Source organism: Globicephala melas, chromosome 13 (assembly GCF_963455315.2).
Source record: "Globicephala melas chromosome 13, mGloMel1.2, whole genome shotgun sequence".
Classification (NCBI taxonomy): domain Eukaryota; kingdom Metazoa; phylum Chordata; class Mammalia; order Artiodactyla; family Delphinidae; genus Globicephala; species Globicephala melas.
This window is the reverse complement of record NC_083326.1, coordinates 62820543-62842090: the sequence shown is the minus strand read 5'-3', so window position 1 is coordinate 62842090 and position 21548 is coordinate 62820543. Positions and strand designations below refer to the sequence as shown.

General features: G+C 61.0%; 1 protein-coding gene across 4 annotated transcripts in view; it reads right to left on the bottom strand.

The window, feature by feature from the left end:
- Positions 1–3555: 3555 nt before the first annotated feature.
- The window catches only part of TXNRD2 (thioredoxin reductase 2), a 36803-nt gene continuing 18810 nt past the window's right edge, over positions 3556–21548 (bottom strand). Inside the window, exons 11-18 of one of the 4 annotated variants that reach the window (XM_030836452.3) lie at positions 20005–20179; positions 12230–12366; positions 9862–9957; positions 9533–9625; positions 8131–8202; positions 7952–8049; positions 6887–7105; positions 3556–6031 (exon numbers count right to left, since the gene is read on the bottom strand). In XM_030836452.3, coding sequence (XP_030692312.1) covers positions 6982–7105; positions 7952–8049; positions 8131–8202; positions 9533–9625; positions 9862–9957; positions 12230–12366; positions 20005–20179 — 795 coding nt within the window. In that variant the 3' untranslated portion in view covers positions 3556–6031; positions 6887–6981. Of the gene's footprint in view, positions 6036–6886; positions 7106–7951; positions 8050–8130; positions 8203–9532; positions 9626–9861; positions 9958–12229; positions 12367–20004; positions 20180–21548 lie in introns of all 4 variants that reach the window. The other 3 variants (XM_030836451.3, XM_030836453.3, XM_030836450.3) reach the window with 3 other exon arrangements.

The window sequence follows — 21548 nt, the reverse complement described above, 5'->3', positions numbered from 1 at the left end:
TTCTAGGAACTGCTTTCTCCTCCTGGCTAGGAATCACATTTCCACGTTCCTCACACATCTAGTCATTTTTAGTTGCGTTCTGGACACTGATGGCATTTTGTAGAGCCTTTGGAGTCTGTTATCTTCTGAAGTGTGTTGGCCTTTGTTTCATCAGGCCTTCCACTTTGAACTTTTGGAGGCATTGTTTTATTTTTGTGAGGGTGGATCTGTTGCAGTTTTGCCTTTAGTCCTACACAAACCCGTTAGTCTTGGAACCTAATTTTTTCTCGCAAGGTGTGGACTTGCTGTAGGTTCAGGGGAAAGCCCACAGTGCTTGCACAGCCCCTGTGACTTGGTGGGACTTGAGATCCAAACTCTCTGTCCCCCTGCAGTGGATGATCACTGAAATCTCTGCTCTCTCCTCCTTGAGTCTCGCTCCCACACGAGCAGTTCAGTCATCAACCAAGGATCTGACGGGAGTTTACATGCAGGTTTTCAGGGATTTTCTCCCTCATTTCCAGATGCTCTGGCTGACCCCAGCTGTTCTCTGGCACCTCAAGCCAACAGGACTACAGCTTCCTATTCCCATTCTGGTCACTGGTGCCCTGCCCTAGGGAGGGCCCTCAGGGGAAAAGCATATACACGCAAATCTCACTCAGTACATTTCTTTTTCCAGTGGCTGGATTCTCTCTAGATTTTTATTGCTTTTGGTTGATCTTCAGTGCCTTCAGACAGTATCTTTTCTATTTTGTGTGGAGTTGGTCACTTTTATTTGCAAAAAAGTTAGCTTTATACAAGCTGCTCAGACACCACCCAGACCAGCCCCTCTGCCCCCTGTACATCTGTCTCCAATAGCACCAATCCAGCTATGCCTGCCTGTATTAAGACACACAGCACCTAGTGGAACACTTGGAGCAGACCTGGCCTCCTGCTCCCCTGTGTGGCCCTGGCACATGAGAGCTGGAGGAGGAAAGCTGCAGGAAGTCAGGTCAGCTCTGAGCTGCACCCCTTTCCACGGACACACGGTGTGTGGAGCTCAGACCTTGCAAAGCAGGCTCCTGGGACCTGTCAGGATGGAAAACACAACGTAAAGGCTTCACACCCAGGTTCATCAACAGCTGTGCCTCGAGCACCTACTACACACCAGGCACCATGCTGGGGACAGAGACACGAGGAAGGGAGGCTCCTTTAGGGCAAGAGAGAAACACCATTCCAGGAAGGCTTCCTGGAGGGAGAGCCTTGCACTGAATCATAACCAAGGAGGGGGGCTGGCCAGGCAGAAGGTTGGAGGCACAGCCTGGCAAAGGCTTAAGGGCCAGGCGAGTGCCGTGGGGGAAGTGATCCCACTCTCTGCCTCCCCGCGGCAGGACCTGGTCCTCGCAGCCCTGTAGGGCAGGTGGGGAGGGCCTCCCGGTGCAGTTCCTCGCCCGGTGTGCCCAGGCATGCACCTCTGGGAGGAGGCAGGCGCCGGGCGGGCCTCTGACCTGCAGAGAACGGCTGATGTGAACAACACTCCACTTGTACAATGTCTCCCCTTTGAAAACCAGATACTCCCTGAGCTATGGAAACCCAACTACTTGCTGAGCGTCAGGACGTTATTATTATAATCACCCGGCCCAGTTCCAGCCACCGGGGCAGGACAATGCGCCTTTGAGGCCGCAGAGGGCTCGCCTCCCATCCACCCTCTCCCACAGGCAGGGGCCTGGCTGCACCTTCATGCCCCACGGGGCACCTGGGGGTCTGGGCATCAGTCTTCTCACTTGTCAGGTGGGGGCCCAAAGAAGACACGTCCAGATGTTGCTTCGATTGCCTCCTGTTCTGTCCCACATCTTGACCCTGGTAGCTCAGGAGCCACTTACATCTGCTTTGGGGGAACTTATGGGTATGAAAATTCTTCAAAGATACTAAGACCATCAGGGGCCACTAGCCATTCTTGCCGTCATGGGCTGCATGCCTCGATAACCTAATTATGAAAAGGGGGCCTGTGGGGGGCCATGCCCAGTGCCTGGAGCCCTGGCCGGATCAGTGGCTGGCGGCCAGGCAGGGAGCTGGGCCCTGCAGGCTCCTGACCCCCAGCTGCTACGTAACAAGGCCACAGTGCCTGTTGCTCATGGTTCTGCTTTATTCCCAAGCTTTTGGTGTTACTTGATCATCAGATTTATGCCATAAAGATCCCAAATTTATTAGGAAAATAAAACCCCAACAAACTTAATTTCATGGAAATGCAGGCTGCATCACTGTCCCATGAAACCCTAGAGGCCAGAGTCTCAAGGCTTTAGCCAGGCCTGCCTCTCCTGTTTGCTTCTGCTGTCGCCGCTGGGCAGCCCGGGGGCAAGGCTGGAGCAGGACCAGCCAGGCAGTGAGGGCTCGGTGGTTCCTGAGCTCACCTGCGTTCGTCAGGATTGGGTGTTCACCCTGCGGGTGCCCTGTCCCCAGTGGGGGTCAGCTCCAAACAACAGGCACGCAGAGGGAGGTGGTCCTCCTGCTGCCCACTTGGACGGTGCTGGTATGGCTGCTGGGACCCGGTCTTGGGTTTCAGGATTAGGGACACCCGAGCACCATAAGCCACGTTTGGCTGGGATTAGGCGGGCTCAGCTCTAAGATGCTCTGCTGGCCCTGGGAAGGCACAGGTGCTTGGCTGGGGCCCAGGACGTGCAGGGTTCCCAGAGCCCTCGGGGCAGGCCCAGAAACCCGAGAGATCTCCAGGAGCTGGGCCGCAGGGAGGGCCGGCCAATGGGGAGGAGTGGGCCTGGGGAGAGCAAACGGGGAGAGCAGGAGTCTGCCTCGGGGCAGACTAGGCTGTGCTTCCCCCCACAGACGTCAGACCCAGGTCTGAAGGCCACAGCCCACCTGTCCTGAGGCCGAGCTCCTGCAGACCAAGAAGCAGCATCTATAAAACAGTCTTCTCCCTCCCAGTGTTGCCCAAAAGATCCGATGTGTCAGCAGGAGCGGGTCTCCTGCCGGACCCTGGCTACTCGGGGCGGACAACCCAGCTACTGTCCCCAGGCACCATGGCACCCGCCCAAGGGGATGCCATCTGTGGCCATTGGGATCAGGCATCACTTCCACCAAAGATGCTTCCTGACAGGACTGGGCCAGCAGAGGGATGTGCTGTGGGACCTTGGCACTACAGCAGAGACAGGGCAGGGGACACTCATGGGGCTGTTTGTGATGTGGCCACCTCGGGCCCAGGCACCCTGCTGGGCTTGTTTGCCCCGGGGGTGTGTGGGGGCATCTCCCAACCTGTTTCTGGCAGTGACTGGCCCACAGCGTCCCCCCACGTGCACCCGGACTAGGACCCAAGGGTGGACCGAGCAGGACCGGTGGGCGCTGACCAGAAAGGAGGTGGGCAGTGGAGGTCAGGGCAGGCTTGGTCAAGCTGGGCAGGAAGAGGCCATGGCTCAGGTGAGGGCAGCCAGGGGCCCTGGGCTCCCAGAGGGGCTCAGGGATGAGTGGGGGCAGCCTGGGGCTCTTGGTGGCCTGGCCCAGACCCGGCCAGCACGGAGGAGCCTCTCATGGTGGACTCGTAAGAACCAGATGCTTCCGTGAGTGATGTGAGTGTGGGGCACTGAGGCCTCACTGTGGGCGGTGCCCTGACTGGGGTGGGCCGGGCGCCCAGAGCCTGAACAGGGTCCACAGGGCTCAGTCATTCAGCCTGGTGGCCCTGGGCCTCTGGACAAGCGCACTGCCCAGCCTACTCATGGCGTCCCTCTTGCAGGGCCCTGGGCCACCTGCACCGCGGCAGCTCCTGGAAGCTCAGCGTCAGGCAGTGAGTGGTGGGTGAGGGCCTGCTTCAGGCCAGGACACCAGCCACATCTCTGAGCTGTTGCCTGGCTTGTGGCCACAGGACAGATGCCCCAACCTATGGGCACCACCTGACAATGGCTGTTTCTCACAGGGCAACTCCGCCTGGAGGACCCCTGGCTGGACCTGGCGGTCACCTACTCAGCCAGGCCTGCCGCCGCGTGAAACTATGGCTGAGGCATGTGTGGGGTGGGTGTTCCCTGCTACCCACCCAGCAACACTGGGGGTCACCACACGGCTGTGGGATGCTGGGGGGCACCCACGGCCTGCGGAGGGTGTGTAGCCCTCAGCCCAGCCCTTGAGGACTGGTCACCCTCCCCTGTGTATCCGTCTCCCTGGGGGCCCAGGACCTCGGGGACAGCACCTCAGGGGGCTGGGAGAGGACTGGGGTGGCAGCAGAGGGCTTCCCAACGGAGGGAGAGGCAGGGGAGGGGTGGGCTGGCCCCAGCGGCAGCTCCCCCACGTCACTGCACAACTCGCAGCCACAGATGAGTGCAGGACATCGCGGGGTCATTGTAGGTTACACAGAACAATCTGAGGAATTAAAGTCATATTTTCATTGCACCATAAAAACATGCCAAGGTGCAGGAGGCGGCCCTGGGCCCAGGTGGAGAGCACCTGGCCTGTGGGGTTCTGGCCCCTCCCTATGCTCCCTGGGAGGAGGGATTGGAGCCGGGCTTTGCCCAGGGAGGGGTCTCAGGCCACGCAGTGAGCGAACCTGGAGCCAGGCAAGCCCGAGGGACACACAAGCAGGACAGAATGCCCTGTGCCCAGCTCCGGCCTGAGACCCAAGAGTACAGCAGGTGCCTCCCCAAGTGCAGGGCGGGGGACTGGGGGTCAGCAAGGGAAGCCTGGGTCTGCACACACCACCCCACTGGAGCCCCCAGGGCAGGGGGATGGGGGACATGGCCGGGCCCTTTGTGGCTCCTGATGTTTGGGAACAGGGCCAGGCCCCTGCCTGGGACGGGGAGGGGGTGAGCCCCGCGTGGGGGAGGGGCCTCCACACTGGCGGCGCCCCAGGGCTCTCCCGAGCACCGTGGGGGCTTTGTTCTCCCTTCGGTGGCCACACAGGCTGCGTGAACTGGCCAGAGAGAGGATGTCGCAGGCACAGCTGGATCGAGGCTGCCCTGGGAAAGGGGCTGCAGGGGCACTGACATGGGGCGGCCGCCTGTCAGGTACGTGGGGCTCCCAGCCCGACTGCATCACCCGGCATCACAGTAAGCCGTGAGGCCGCGTCAGGTCCCTTTTGGCCCCATGCGGCCATCCCAGTGTCCAGGGCCCCCCTTCCATCCCGGTCAGCTGACCCCGCAAAGCCCGCCCCCTGCCTCCAAGGCTGGGAGGCCATGCCCAGCGCAGAGGGAACCTCCTCGTGGGGCCACCAGCCGGGCGTTAAACGGGACACGGCTGATCGCACTGCATTTGTCAAGAGGCCTGGCCCCTCCCGGCACTTGGCGTCTCAATGGGGCGTCTGAGGGCCGCTGCACACGCTTCACGCGAGCGGTGTCTGAGTTCCCGCAGGCCCATTAAGGCGCAAAGACATTCCTTTGTTCGCTGACAAGCAGGGTCCCACCCAGGGCTCCCGGGCGGCAGACTAAGTGATGTTTTCTTTGGGAAGACACGAGATTAACCGCCGCTAAAGCCCCAGTACAATACCGGGCCCTGCCCGTCGCTGTCAGCGCCACCTCTCCGCGGTGACTGACAGGTGCTGGGGGCCTCCCTCCCCGTCAGCCTCCATGTGCGGGATTAGCCTGAGCCCAGCCGACAAGCTGGATGGGGCCCGGGAAAGCGGAACATTCGGGGGACAGGGCCTCAGCACCATCCCACTCCTGTCACCGGCCATGACACTGGCAGGTGGCTCTGGAACACAGCCTGCGTTCCCAGGAGGCTCTGCTCCAGGAGGAAAGGCAGGGTCCTCCGGGGCGGGGTGATGGGGAGCCCCCGCACGCTGACCCCAGCACAGTATGACTCGGAAGGGATTCCCTATGGTGACGGATGGGCGGCCACCCCGGGTGCGTCGGGGACATCATGGGCAGGGCACACTTCCGGAAAACACCCTCTTTATTTGTGCCCTGGAAACGCCAGTGAACTCAGACGTGGGCAGCCCGCGGGGGGTTTCTGAGCAAGTCGTCATCATCTGGCATGGGCGGGGGTGTGAGATGCAGGCCTGGGCCATCCCTGCAGGGTGCTCGGCGTTGGTCCAGATGCACTGGGCAGGGGCGAGGCTCACCCGGGCTCGGCCTCCAGCATCCTGCCTGCCGAGGATGGGGGTCAGCATGGGGTGGCCCCACGTTCCCACACCCGCCCGCACACAGGGACTCTCGGGGGACAGAGAAGAAACCAGCCAAGGGGTGGCCCTGCCCCACCAGGTCGTGCATAACTGTTAGAAACACCCTGAAATGATAAAGCTCATCAGAGGCAGCCCTGTCCAGGAGGTGTGGAGGAGCCAGTGCCCTGGGTGCCCCAGGAGAGGCTCTGGGCCTGGCCCACTGATCCTCTGCCGTGGCTTGGCCCCTCACGCCCACCTGTGGGCATCCCGTGGGTGCCCACTGCTCTGTCCACAGTCCCCCGGGGCCCTCGGGACCCCAACCCAGGAGGAGCCGACGGCCAGGGGTTGCCCCTCTCAGGCTGACAGGCGGAAAGGCCCCAACCACAGGCATCCCCTTGGCTGGGGTCAGGCAGGGACTTGCTTATTTTCTCCTAGATGAGTCTCAGGACAAACATCACACCCCGGGGCTTCTGGCAGCCCACTCAGCCCGGCTTTGCAAAGTCTAACAGAACCAGACTGCGGGTGGCTCTGAGCACGAGCCTGCGTCTCCACCTTCTGGGCAATAGAGAAAGGAGCTGGGCTGTTCTGAGCGGGGCAGGTGGTAGGGAGGCCCAATGAGCATTCCACACCCTGAGTCCCCAACCCCCCCGCCCCCAGGACAGGCACTACGGGGTGACCCTGGCCCCCAGACACCGCCTGTACATGAGGAGCAGCAGCAACCCGGCTGGGGTCTGGAGTGCCCTGTGGGGGGTGGGGCCCTCTCGGCAGGTGCAGCTTCTCCTGCACCTGGAGAGCAATTCACAGGGGCACCCTACTCCCCTTAAACATAGGACCTACCTGGCATGCGTACCTGGCTCTGAGCCTCTGCTGAGCCTGGCCGTGGGGGCAGAAGTCATGCTGAGCACCCTGGGTCTAGGGATGGCCGCTTAGCCTCAGCAGCCGGTCACGGTGGGGTCCAGGCCCGAGCGCTTGGAGATGCGCAGCTTGGCCACCTCCTCGGCACAGGTTGGGTGGATGCCCACCGTCCGCATCACCTGCTGGTAGGAGGCCCCACACCTGCACGCCGGGGACAGGGGATTCGGGGGACGAGTCAGTGCAGGGAGGCGTGTTCCAGTCCCCCCGCCTCCATCCTCAGGTGGTAGCACACGGGGGAGAGTTGGGAGGTCACGGTCTCCTCACCGTCCCCCAGCCCTGGCCCCCCTCCTGTCTTCTCCAGCTGGCAGCCAGGAACACCTGCCAACACCTATGCTGGCCCCGCCCCACCTCCCTTGGAGCAAACACCCCGAGCCTGCAGCAGCCAGGCAGCCCCACCTTGGGGCCCACCTCCCACCTGCCTGGCCTGGCCTCCTGCTGCCCCCAGCCCACCAGGCACAGGCCCACTCGCCCTCCTCTCTGAGTTCAGCCCCCTCCCTCTGCTTCACCCCAGCCCTCCTGCCTCTGACAGCCCCTCACCAGCTGCCTGGCCTCTTCATACCCAGAAACCCACCCCCACCAGAGCTTCCACAGCATGGGCCCCGGGGCCCCGCCATGCACAGCCTGCAGCTGGGACCAGCCCCACAGGACACGTACCCCCCGGGAGGCCCTCCCAGCACACTTGATGCCGAGGCCCTGCTCCTGACTGACTGGGCACTCAGCCCCCAACCCTCATTCTGAGCAGAGAAGACCTACTGTGCCCCTCAGGCCTGGCTGGGGACATGAGCCTGTTCCCCCCGGTTGGCCCGGCCAGAGATGGACATGGCCACCTCTCAGGTGACCGACCGGACCCGTCCCATTGGGCAGACACTCTCTGAAAACATGACCATGAGTGACCCTGATGTGGCAGACTTCCAACAGCGGTGCCGCTGACTTTCGGGGGACCCCAGCCTGAGTGTCACGTAACGGCCCACATTCCTGTGGACTTACTTGATCCCCAGAGCAAATCCTTGAGTAACTTCGCCAGCATTGGGGCCAAGGAAGTGCAGGCCCAGCACCAGCTGTGGGGGCTCCCGCAGACACACCATCTGAAAGGCACACGGTCAGCAGGGGCGTGCGCGGCCGTGGGGGCTCTCTCTCATCCCGGCCAGGCCCACGGGGATGCTCACCTTTATGTAACACTGGGACGCATCCCGTTCAGGCACCACGAACTCCAGTGGTTTATAATACGCGTGATAAACCTGGGTGACAAGACACGGATTCCTGGGTCAGCGGCTGCAGCAAACTAAGCCCCGGGGGCATTTTACAGCTCGACAGGCTGTGGGCACGGTGGGGGGTGGGCCGGAACTGCCCGCTCAGCCTGCAGGTTGTGGTCTGGGGCAAGGACAAGGCTCGGCTGGCCTCGGAGGCACCCCTCTCCTCCCGGCACGGCAGCCTGCAGACAGACGCTCTCCCACCAGGCCCAAGACCCCCAAGAACTACAGCAGCGGAACGGGTGCCAGACTGGCCACCCTCTGACTTGCCCCAGAGCCCGAGGCTCAGTGCAGGCACGGGCACCGCCCAGGAGCACAGCCCAGGTGGACGCTGCAGAGAACGGACGGGGCAACCGCAGGCAGTGGAAGGGGGGCCCGGCCGCCCGTCTGGCCTCCCTCGGGCACCTCGGTTCTTGCCGGGCCCTCACTTGAGCCAGCAGGCGGGGCGGGCGCGGCCCCCACCGGAGCTGCTGGACAAAGGCTTTCAGCGCCTGAGAAGGGCCGATAGCGCATTCGGGGCTGCGGCCGAGTAAAAAATGAGCAGAGCCCTCACATGTGCTGCACAGCCATTATTAATTAATGCAGCTTCAGAGAATATTGTTCTAACGAAGACAGAATTGAAAAGAAAACAAACAAAGGGCATTTGGCCATTCAACATTGTGAAACATAAAACAACATCACGGAATGCCACGGACACATGTCCCAGGGCACTTGTGATGAATCGAACAAAAATAGCAAATAAAGTGCCGTTGATGGAGGGAACCGGGGCGCAGGGATGCAGGGCAGGCACTGGAGCCCGGGGCGCTCATTCCCAAAGGGCCCCCGGCCGCTCTGGTGGCCACGTGGGTCCGGTTTCTCCCAGCCCGCCTGCAAGCTGCCACAGCACCCACAGCCCACCAGGCAGACCCCAGAGAAACCCCTCCCTCCGGGGTGGGTGCCTGGGTCTGGGCTGACAGAGGCCCACGAGGACCAGACTCGTGGAGGAGGCACAGGGCCAGGCGGGGGCAGAAGGGCAGGGGTGGAGGCGAGCAGAGGTCGGAGGGCAGGAGGAGCCTTTCAGGTCAAGGCAGACATGCACCCCCCTGAGGTGGGCCGCAGCCCAAAGGTCCCGTCATTCCCGGGGCTGCCCGCCAGCACCGCCAGCCCATCACAGCCATCGTTCCGGGCCCCACGCCCCGCCCTGCTAAGCTGCAGGCCCCAGGAAGCAGGACGCCAACACTCCCGCTTGCCGCAGGCCTCTGTGGGGGCCAGCCATGATGGGGTGGAGGGCCACACAGGCCTGTGTCCTGGCAGCCCCCTCCCTGGGGCCCTGACTCACCTCCACACGCTCCTCTCCATGGCGAGCCACGGCCTCCTCCTCTGACAGCCCCACACAGCCATACTCCAGCGGTGTGAAGACCGTCGTGGGGACCTGGAGGGTGGGCCGGGATTAGGCACCAGAGCGAAGACCCCACTGGGGTACACCGAGAGCGGTAGTTGCAGGCTAGTCCCTGGACAGGCAACCCCCTCTCTTGTTCCCGGGCTGCACCTCACACACAGGTGCACACGCACACGCACATGCTCGCATGCACAGACACACGTGCACCCCCAGAACGAGCTGCAGCTCCCACAGGCTGGAAGTGGCGTCTGAAGAGGAGGGGCACTCACGTTGTCATAGTCCATCAGGTCTGAGGACCGACTGCAGAGCCTCTGGGCTAAGAGCCTCCCGGCCATGATAGCCGTGGGCGTCAGCTCTGGCCGTCCCTGGGAGGTGGGAGCACGGGGTTACTTCAGCTTGACCCTCAGTGGGGGTACCACCTTCCCAGTGGGGCGTCTCCCCCAGACGCATTTTGCCTCTACTTGTCCCCGCATGCTCCCCTCTGTCCTGCTCAGGGGGGAGACAGCTGTGGTCACGGCCCCTTCCCTGGAAAAGGGGGTGAGCCGCTAACAAGCCTGGCCACACCGCCCGTACCCACTTGTGACTTCTCTCAGGACCCCTTCTTCACGTCAGTGCCTTTGCAGAGCTGCCCCCACAACAAAGCTCAAAAGGGACCCAACCACCATTTACCCATTCGCACTAACGGATTCGGGCTAAGACGGGCCCTGGGAGCAGCAGTGGGCTCCGACACACAGCTTGTCTGGCACGTCAAGCCCATTACCGAGCCCAGATCGGACGCCGTTTCATGGAGGCCTCTGCCCCAGGGTGTGTCCTGCCGGGGAGCAGGGGGTGGCACAGCCCCCGTGTCCCCACACGCATCGGCCTGGGGCTGGCTGCCAATCACCCCTGCAGCAGCAGGAAATGCAGATGTTGTTTGACATTCCAGAAATGAATGGAGATCGGCAGCGATAAAGCTGTGTAGGCAGCCCGTGCATTCCACCGGCCTGACTAACTGACTAACGGGGACATAGCCCACACGGCACACGAGGTCTCCCTGAAGCACGGCTTCCCCTCGCCAGACCCCTGGGGGTTAACGCTTCTTGCTGCTCAGAGTGACCTTTCTGAGGGAGCAGGCTGAGTGTTTTAAGACACAGCACTGCCCAGCTAAGCAGCCAGGTCCCCAGGGCAGTGAGCAAGCATGAAGCCTCGTCCACACCAATGGGTCGACTAGGTGGCCAGATGACCCAGCGGGGGGAGCGGCTGGAGCTCTGACGCACCCAGCGGGCTGTCCCCGTGGTCGCGACACAGGGGGCTGTTTCCGACACAGCATCTCATGAGCCTGGGTTCATGGGGGGCTTGAGGCTCAAGCGGCAGCCAACTGGCTCCCATCTGAGCACTGGCCACGGCGGGGGCGGCCCCTCTGGTACAATGGGGACACCGGGGCCAGGCTGTAGTGCAGGACAGACTGTCTCCAGATGAGCAGGCTGGCCCTTCAGGAACAAAGGGAGGCCCAGCCGTGCATGGCCTCCCCGCGCCCCCTGCCCCATCTCCATGTGTGTGCCAGGCTCTCTGGAAGCCCCCCACCTATCACAAGCTGCAGCAGAGGCTGGGGAGGCTGAGGGAGGGGTGGTCCCACAGCATCGATGATGACTGCCGCCTTTCTGACCCCCACACTGAGCATCTCCTGACACCTGAAATAGCTCATCTGCTTGTCACCTGTGACTGTGACAGAACATCACCTCCACGAGGGCTGGGACTTCTGTCTGTTCCTGCAGTGACCCCAGAACCCAGAAAAGTGCCTGGTGCTCAATGTGTGAAGAATAAACATAAACTAACACCACGGTGGGTTTCACAGCACCCCCAAACTCATATCCCCCCAGTACCTCAGACTGTGCCCTCCTGGGAAGTTGGGGTCTTCGCAGGGATAATTAAAGTGAGGATTGACATGAAGTCAGCCTGGATTCAGGTGGCCCTAAATCCAGGGACAGGCAGGCCCCAGAGGAGATGCTTGTGAAGATACCCGGGGCCTCAGAAGCTGGACCTGGTGAGGAGGGTCCTCCCCAGAGGAGGGAGCACAGCCCTGATGCCTTGACCTCGGGTTTTGGGCCTCCAGAACAGGAAGGAACAAATTCTGCTGTTCTGACCACCCAGTTCGTGGCGCTTTGTGGCGGCACCGTGGAGAGGCCTGCTAGGTCTGGGGGCCCAGCCTATGATTGGGACCCTGCCCTGGCTGCCCTCCTCGGGACGCGATGCACGTGTGCAGGACAGGCCGACCGATCCTGAGGCGCCAGGGCTCATAGCTGAGCAGCCCCCGGTGTTTCTGGGCCCTTAAGGGGGGGCCACTGACAGATGCCTCCCAAGCCGGGCTCATGGGGGTCCGGACTGCCCAAGATCAGAGGTAAACCGAGGCCAGGAGGTCGAGGCCACTCCATGGTGTGCAAACAGACACCATCCCTCAGAGCTGACCCGTGAGGAGCTTCACGGCAGGATCTGTGGACGGTGCCCCCTTGTCCGCCCACCCGTCCACAGAGAGGAGGAGCATGGAGGCGGGGGTGATGCCAAGTCCTCCTGGGGCTCAGCGCAGAGCCCGTGTGAGCCACAAGGCAGGGGTACAGGGTCGGGGGACGGGGTGGGGGCAGGCAGTGGCGCAGGCCGTACCTCTGCCACGTCTCCGATGGCATAGATGTGGGGAACGGAGGTGGCTTCCTGGGCATCAACCAGGATCTTCTGAGTGTTGGGGTTGGTACGCACACCAGCCTTCTCCAAATTCAGACCTCTGGTTTCTGGAACTCGGCCTGAAGGACACAAAGAGCAAGGCTGGGAGGTTTTCATTAGTGGTTCTGACCGAGATTCCTTGTTTTATTTAAAACCCTTCTCAGAATGTCCACTTAGAATTGGTAAGACATCAAGCACCAACAGCGCCAAGGGCCTCAAACACGCGCTCACACATGTATGTACGTACACACACACGTGTGTATACATGTGCACACACAAACACCTGCATAGAGACTCAATGAAAGGACGGAGCAGGAATGGGGAGGAAATGGGGTGGATGGAGAGTCAGCAACAAGACCCTCCTAACCACATCCTATGATACAATTTTGTTTCTTTAAATCATATACACAGTTTATACGTATACATATTCAAAAAGTAAAATTAAACGTGGAAAAAAATCCCTATAACGTGTAAACAACCTAAAACAAAGGGGCCTATTGTAACAGAACACGTGGAAAGACAACTCGGGAGACCCTGCGAACCCACATTGGAACTGTACCTCCGAGGGTCACGTCCCCACAAGTGAAGATACTAACAGGTCCTACGTGTCACTCAAAGAGGATGGTTCAAACTCCGTAACGTCAACTTTGAATTGGAAATTCATGATTTTTTAAAAATACAAGGCTCCTGGCTCTGACCACAGAAACGGTGTAGAAGCAGCAGCAACCAAGTGCGATGTGCCCCCAGCCCCAGACTGTGATCCCTAAGCCCCTCCCCGCGGAAGGGGCCGGACTCCGCGGGGCCAGGTACCCCAGGCCACATGGTGGAGTGATGGACAGGAAGGATCAGCATGGCCGCAGGCTCAGCCCGACAGGACCTTGCAGCCTCTGAAGGCATCAGCCCAAGGGGAAGTCGGAAACAGGACCCAGGCCTCACAGACACTGGGGCCCCATCCCCTGTGTGCATTTCCCGGCAGGGGTGTCTCAGGGTCCTCACGTGGTCCCCCGGGCTGGCCTCCGCCCCCACCAACACACCCCTCCTGCAGCTTGTGCGAGGCAGGACGGTGCTCCACGTGGGTTTACCTCTCTCTGCCACCAGGCTGTGGCCTCGTGTCCCCACATCTGGCAGCGGCCGTTCCTCCAGCACCCGTGGCGCACGAGCTGACCCAAAGGAGGCAGACAGTGCGCACAACCTCACCCCCCCACTCCCCGGGCAGCCCCAGCTCCGAGACCTCCAGGGCCTACACTGCACACCCACCCATCCCTGCAGGCAGTCAGCGCACGAACCCTGCTCTTGGGGGAGAGGCCAGAAGGGGAAGTGCCAGGCACTGCCGGCTCCGTGTGCTCACAGCCTGCGCCCCGTCACAGCTGAGCTGCCTCACCACCCTTTCTCTCCCAGTTCAGACGATGTGGCCTCGTCGAGCCAGGGCGGCAAGGGCCACTCTTCCTGCCCGACCCCAGGGGGGCAGCGGGTGGCCCCCGTCACCGTGGCTGGGGGATTCCGACGGCAGGACGCATGGCTTCAAAGGCACAGTTCCCACAGCTTCCATGGCTCAGGCCCCAGAGGTCGGGTGGTGGCTGGTGGAGCCCGGGGAGGGGAGCCTTAAGTCTCCAGCTGCTCTCCTGGCGGGAAGTCAAAACACAGGCTCAGCTAAGCCTGCTTCTTGAGCGGATGGCTCTGGCCTCTGCATTCGGCTCGGCCCCAGGAATCGGGGACTGAGGGCTGGCGCCCTTCGCCGTCAGATTGGACACGGGTAGTGCAAGGCCAGGAGGGCCCCACCTTCTGACGGCACCAGTACTGGCCCTATGGTCCTGATGGAGACCCATGAGTGCAGAGTGGGACCTGCCGCCTGCCCAGCATCCTGCCAAGGTGCCTGGGGACCCAATGGGCACCTGGGAGGGGACTGGACTGTGCTCCCAGAGAGGAGGGAGCTGGCCCCACAGGCAGGACTGGAGGGCATGGGCTTAGTGGGCGACAGTCCCTTATGCAGGGGCTCATAGCTCAGTCCTCAGGTTCCTCCCCAGGCCCCCGGGCCCTGCGCCTCCCGGTGACACTCTGGGCTGGGGCTGGAGAGTCCAAGGGCAAAGCCGGCAGCACTTGGACCAGCTGCTCTGACGCCGGCCATGCTGTCCCAGGCTCTCCCTTGCACCCCTGCCTGGCTGGTCACAGGAGGTCAAGAGTGCTTCCTCCTGCGCCTGTGGTAACCATGGTAACTACACACCTTGCAGATGCCAGCAAACCATATCCCAGATCCCGAAGGAAATAAAGATAAATTTGAAAGTAGTAACAGGAGACGGTAACATATGCTGGAGTTAGGTGGCCTCTGCAGTCCATTTTGAAGCCAGGATTTTTTAGGACGTTCTGCATACATGAACTTGTAAAGTATGTGGGATGTGTGAGCCAAGCCACTGGTAAAAAGAATAAATGGATGGCTCATGGGGGGTGCGGGGCAGTACAGTGAAGAACAGGCCGCATGCAGCAGGCACTCCACTGACGCTTCCAGAATGAAGACTGAAGGAAGGGAGGGGCTGGAGCAGGCGAAGCCCCAGGGGCAGCCGCGGGCACCTCAGGGCTTGGAAGCTGGGCCTTGCGGGTGAGGCCTGGGGTGGGCAAGCCCTCAACAGGGGTCACACAGGGAGGGACAGGCCCACGCCCTCTGCCGTGCTGCCCCCTCGTGCTCAGAGCAGGGGGTCATGCCCTCCCTTTCAGCTCAGGCCCAGAGCCCCAGAGGAAGATGGAGAACGGGTGTGGGGTCCGGGGGGCTACCCAGTGGCTGGTCGCTCGGGCGCCAGCTCAGGCCCAGGCTGGGCTTACATGGCAACGGTCACGTCATCCTCCGACTGCCTCCCTCGCACCTTGTGTGCAGGTAGTGCTCCTCCCACGATTGGTGGAGGCCCGTCCCGGTCACCCTGCATGTCACGGTCACACACTGCCCTGTCCGGCACGCGGGCTGCCTGCTCCTCGCCCTGCACGGGGTTGGTGGGCCCCCAGGATGAGGATGGCACCCTCAGGGGGGCTTCGGGGCGCAGGCAGGGCTGCCCCTCCTCAGTGGCAGTGGGCTCTGCTCATTTGCAGGGCGGTGGAGGGGGGACTGTGAGGATTGAATTTGCGCTTCTTTGACTACTAGTAAAATTCGGTGTTTTTTTGGCCACATGTTAAATTAGCTGTATCTCCTCTTGAGAATGCCTGATACTGCCCTTTTCATTCATTTATACGCATCCTCGTGATTCTCTTCCCTTGAAAGAGTTTCTTCCTTAAAACCCACGTGACTCGCTGCCGTGCTTATTACAAATGACGAGAGCACTAGAACTCCACATACGAGCAGACACCCGGCTTCCTCCTTGGAGGCGATGTCCACACACCCTGCCCTTGGAGCTGCCCCTCGCCTGCTGGCCGGAGTCCCTCGGGGGGACTGTGTGAGCTCCGGTGCCTCGAAGCTGGGATGGCCCTCCCTCCCAGCGCCGACTGCCCAGGGCAGCATTGCGCCCGAGAGCGCTCGATGCGGCCGGGCCAGTCCAGCCTCCTCTGGTCGCACTGGGAGAACCACCAGCTGGTCATGGCTACTTGCTCCTCAGCACACGGGGACGCAGACAACCAGATACACGTCCTCTCACGTGCCCCTTGCCTCCCGTTACAGGAAGACGGGCATTCCCTCCAACTTCATGCCTCCTTGGAGCACACTTCCCGACGAGCAGGGGGATCGTGCAACGAGGGAAGATTTCAGTGCCGGCAGGAGTGTGAATGGTGAGCACAGGCTGTGGTCAGACACTGCAGCGAGGGTGCACAGGCAGCAAAGTGCCGGGAGGCAGGGACCCACCCTGGGCGACCCTCCCAGGGGGCACAGCCAGGCCACTGTGGGGTCCCCACCTAAGAGAACACAGCCACACAAGGGGCTGTGTCCTCGGGCCCAAGGGCTTCAGTGTGGTCGTTGGGTGCTGCTGGGAAGCTGGCCTCCAGTCCTGAGCCAGATCTCACGAGCTCCCTTTTCCCATGTTTGAGGCTCAAACGTGACACAGGTAAACGGCAATGGCTTTTTGCTAAGACAAAGCCTGAGGAAGAGGAGATGGCTTCAGGGGCTGACTCCCCCTGCCTTGTCTCGAGGCAGGCACTCTGGGCCCCGTAACAGTGGCCACCTGGGTGGGCTCTTCCAACTTGGGCAGGGCTCCTGTGGCCCAGGGATGGACGTGCCAGAGCCTTCATCCTTCCCTGGAGGCTGGAGATGCTGAGGGGCCCGGGACCGTTTCAGCTCCTGGTTTTTCCGAGGTCATGGTGCTCTAGCCATTCTTTAAAATAAGAGGAAGCTGAAGGCTCCTGCTCGGAGGTGTCCACTCAGGGCCAGCCAGTCCTGCTCCCACCCCCCACCCCCCCACCACCACAGCCAGGCTCCAGGCCACAAGTGGTTAACTGTGCGGGTGAACACGAGCCTGCGGCAGGCGGGCTGACTGTCTTCACTCAGCACCGTAATCGGCACATCTGCAGACAGGAAATCCTCCTCCTGCGAGTTCCCAGCCTGTTATCTAAGACACCTGGTGTGGGTGGGTGATTCACAGACAAACAATGAGCCGGCCCCCTGCACAGCAATTAACTGCTTTAGCTGCTAATGTGTTTAATCCACCACGTGGAGATCAAGGCTGCACCGAGGAAGAGGCTGGCAGACTGCAGGGCCCACGTCCCATCCCCGCATCTGTGAGCCTCGTCGGCTGTGGCCAAGGCCGTCCACGTGGACCGTCCACAGGGCACGAGGCGCATCTTTCCCTTTTCATTTTTAACACGTCAAGTCCAGACGGTGTGGATGCAGCACTGGCGTCTGGGCAGACCTACAGTCTGCGAGCTCTTTGCCTCCTCGGCCGTGCCGCCCAGGTCGTTGTATTTTGACCTCCAGGATCACCCTTTGTTGCAAGTAGAAATAACGCTTGGTTCAAGGCTTACCTGGTAAACGGGCGGAGAACATTCCCGGTTGTTAAACTGGGAAATGGTTCCTGAATGTTTACAAAACCCGGCGGGAGCAGTGGCCCCGCCAGCACTTGCCCGTGCAGACCCAGGAGGCGTGCCAGGAACCCGCCACCGCAGCGCCGCCTCGGAAAGCAAGGTCAGAGGCCAAGGACTGTGAAAAGCTTCCACCCCCAGCATCAATCACGCCCGGCAGACTGTCTGGGGGATGCTCTTTTTGAAAATACAGAAAACAAAACCAGTTGGGGAGGGCTCCCGGGGCCTTGCCTGCCGCCCACCAGGGTCGTCTGGACGCTGGGAGGACCCTGAGGCTTTCCGAGGGCCCAGCCCCTCACCCTCTGGCTGCTGCCAGCAGCGTGGGCTCAGCTGATGGCATCTGGGTGCAGGCCGGCGCCTCAGTACAAAGGCGTTGGGGACCAAGCGGGAGGATGGGGTGCGAGTAGGAGGGGGAACCAGCCACCTCGCCAGTTAGAACGGATTTTAAATTAATAACAATCAGTTTATGTTTCTGGGTCTGAGTAGCGTTCATCAAAATAAACCTACGTAAGATTTACTTTTACAATTTGGTCAAGAACATTTCCTCTGGTAATCTAGCGGATCTTGGTCAAGAGGCAGTAAGTTCACTCCGGGGCATTTCAGATCTTTGCCTCGTTCCTCAGAAGTGAATTGCTGACTCCTCCAGAGTTTATTTCATTTTCTGATTTCCCACTACTCTAAGCACCGCAGCTTCTCAGAAGTGCACTGCTGCCCGGGCCCACCTCCGGGGACGTGGGGGCCTCGGAAGCCGGGGTGGACAAACGCTGGGGGACAGGCCCTCTGAGGGCTCGGTACACTCGCCGAGTGCTGTGGAGCCGGACAACAAGTTTGACGACCACACGGACTCAGAGCCCAGGCCCAGACTGTGGACGAGTGACCGGGCTCAGCACGAAGAGACCCATGGGCTGGAAACACGGGAGAACGAAGACACTGACCGTCCCTACGTTTAAAATGCAAGTTGACAGATCAGGAAAAAGGGTCCCAAGCCCACGGGCCACAGGCACCAAGGCAGGTGGGTGTCCCAGCAGGTGAGCCCACACGCCCTCGGGAGCAGGACCCGCAGCCCCTCTGTGGGGAGCCCCTCGCAGCGCCTGCACTCTCTGCTCCATCCTCAAAGCCCATTCCTCTCCAGGCTGACCGTCCCAGCCCTGGCAGGGGCCCCCCAAATCCACTCTCCCCTTCTCTGTGGGGGCAGCTGGGTGCAGGGAGGGCCCAGCCTGGGAGGGAGTGTGCCCGACAAGGTCACCAACAAGCCGTTTCTGCATGGCCACACTTGCTTGGCCTTCACCCCCACAAACAGGTGGACCCATGCCTCTCGGGGAGCGGGAGGCAGGGTGGCAGCCAGCCCACGCCTGCTGGGAAAGGCCCGGGGCCTCTGCCCTATCACTAGACACTGCCTTTGCAAATCTGCAAAGTGTGATTTCTGGCAAGGCCGGGAGGACACCCACTCCCAACACGAGATGACCCACAGAGCTGAAGGCAGCCAGGGGGACGCGTCAGAAGCAACAAGAAGCCGGCTAGAAGCTACACGTCTCCATTACGTTCACATCTCCATTACGTTCACGTATTAACAGCAGCTGGCTTCTGCATGCCACTGTCCACAGCAGCATTTTCCAAGACACCCAGAAGATAGAAGCAACCCAAGTGTCCACTGGCAAATGCCCAGATGAGCCTAGTGTGCCATATGCAGCACTGCCCACCTTCACAGGTTATGACACGGACAACCTCCAGGACACAATGCCAGTGAAGTAAGTCAGACACAAAAAGGGAAACACTGTAGGGTCCCACTCACTTGAGGGACCTGGTCATCAGAGTCACAGAGACAGAAAGTAGGAGGGTGGGGACCAGGGCCTGGGAGGGGGTGGGGGGTTATCTGATGGGGACAGAGTTTCCATTTGGGACGATGAAAAGTTCTGGAGATGGAGGGTGGTGTGTGAATGTACTTAATATCACTGAACTGAGCACTTAAAAATGGTTAAGATAGTAAATTTTTTTTTTTTTTTTTTTTGCGGTACGCGGGCCTCTCACTGTTGTGGCCTCTCCCGTTGCGAAGCACAGGCTCCGGACGCGCAGGCTCAGCGGCCATGGCTCACGGGCCCAGCCGCTCCGCGGCATGTGGGATCTTCCCAGACTGGGGCACAAACCCATGTCCCCTGCATCGGCAGGCGGACTCTCAACCACTGCACCACCAGGGAAGCCCAAGATAGTAAATTTTATGTTACTCACACGTTAAAACAGTTTAAAAAAGGTAAAAACTCCGTTATCGTTTGTATGTTATAAACAGCTATCTTGAAGCTACGGTGGAAAACAAGTCTAATTTACTAAAAAAAACACATCTACACCAAGGTTTAAAATTAGTAGGAAATGTACGCGAGGCCTCGATAAACCGCCCATAGGACTAACTAGTCTCCCCGATGAAAACCCAGCTGCCTGCGACCCACCATCCACAGCTCTTCCTTGGTTTTCATTTCCAGTGCGAGGAGCGCTGGGGAAGAAAGACCAGGAGAGCACAGTGTGCTCGGACGGAGGAGGAGCGAGGCTGGTCAGGGCCGCCTCATGGCCTTTATCCAGCCCCCACCCAAGAGCCAGCAGGGTGACGAGCGCCAGGAGTGGCGAGAAGGGGGCCAAGATGCCCAATGGAGGGGAAGGCGGTACGCCTTGTCCCCCGAGTGTGCGTAGGAGCACCTGGTCCCCGAGTGCGCGTAGGAGCACGGGGTCCCAAGCATCCTTACCTACGGCCCACAGGACGGTGTCAAAGGTGCCTGTGTCCTTCTTGTCGGAGGCGAGGTCCACCCAGGTGACCTGGAGTCGCCCGTCTGAGAGCCTCTCCACTCTCAAGGGGGTGCAGCCCCTCAGGATTCGGGTGCCATGAACAGCCATGTGCTCTGTGACCAAGGAAGCCATTTGCTGCAAAGCACAAGAGGACATGCCTTGAGGACCGGGCAGCAGTGGGAGTGTCACTGCTGAGGCCTGTGGAGAGGACCTGGGCCTACAGCCTGAAAAGACCCGGGGCCCCAGGGGAGTCTGTCCAATGGAAGAGGTCAGGGCCCCACGCCTTCTTCCAGGATGCCTCACACAGGCCACCCCGCTCCGAGTGCCCTGCTTTCCACGGAGCTGAGGGCCGAGCCGGGAGAGCCTCTGGCGCCCCGACCCCCTCCAAATCTGAGGACCCAAGCCCCTCGGTTAGGGTGCATGTGATCTCTGGACTCTCTTTAGATGTTAGTTAACTGAGTCTTCACTGAAATGGCAGAGACGCACCCCTTCTCCCGGGCTCTGCCTGCCTGGCCCTCCGGCTGGCGTCAGCAGTGGGGTAGCTGGGAGTGGAGGTGGGCACCTCCGCTTCCCACCAAGAACTGCTAGGGGAGGTGGCATGGCATGAGGAGGCGCTGCAGGGGGTTCCTCCCTCCCAGCCCAGGCAGCTGTGCCCCCAGGGCCACGGTGGGGGCTCGAACAAGCCATCAGGAGAAAATACAAGTCACTGTTTAACTCTCCTGACTCAGGGGCCACCCCAGCATGAGGAGCTTTGTCCGTGCCCCAGGAACAGGTGGGCAGGCTACAAGGCCTCACCTGGAGCCTGCTCTCCCCCCGCTCCCCCGACTCCAGCCTGGTGACCCCACTGTCTCTGTGTGCCAGCCACATGCAGATTCTCCCTCTCCTGCTACCATGACCACCCGCCAACCGGGCTCTCCAGCTCAGCCTCATCGGCCCCCTTCTCCACGTCCCTGCGGGCCTCTGCCTCTCGGGCCCCATCTCCACCTGCGTCCAGCATGAGGCTCGAGGCCTTCCCTGGACATGTGTCCCCGTGACAGGTGCTCGGGCGTGTGTACTGAGCAGGTGACAGGACCGAGGGGTGCACTGCCCCAGAGCTGTGCAATGGACAGTGCCCATCTCTGCAGGGCACCGGGAGCCTGGTGTCTTGACAATGACAACCCAGACCTGGATTTTAAAGTGACATCTCCTCGGAGGGTTTTTGGTTTAAAAAAACTCCACGCGCTCATTATGTGGGCACATCCACCATCAGGGAGAGAGTCTGCACCCCAGGGCCGGTGCTGCCCCGTGCGGTGGACGGGGAGGTGGCGAGGCTGCAGTGGCCTGGCTCAGCATCACGTCTTTCCAGTCCATGGTGGCCGGGCCACCATCTCCCGTGACGGTCACCCAGGGCCTCACCAGCTGCCGCCTGCTCCCTGTCCATGCTACCCTTGGATAGTGGAGCTCCTCGGACCTCAGGGGGCTCAGCGAGGAAGCCAGGACAGCACTTCTGCCCACCGGCTGCTTA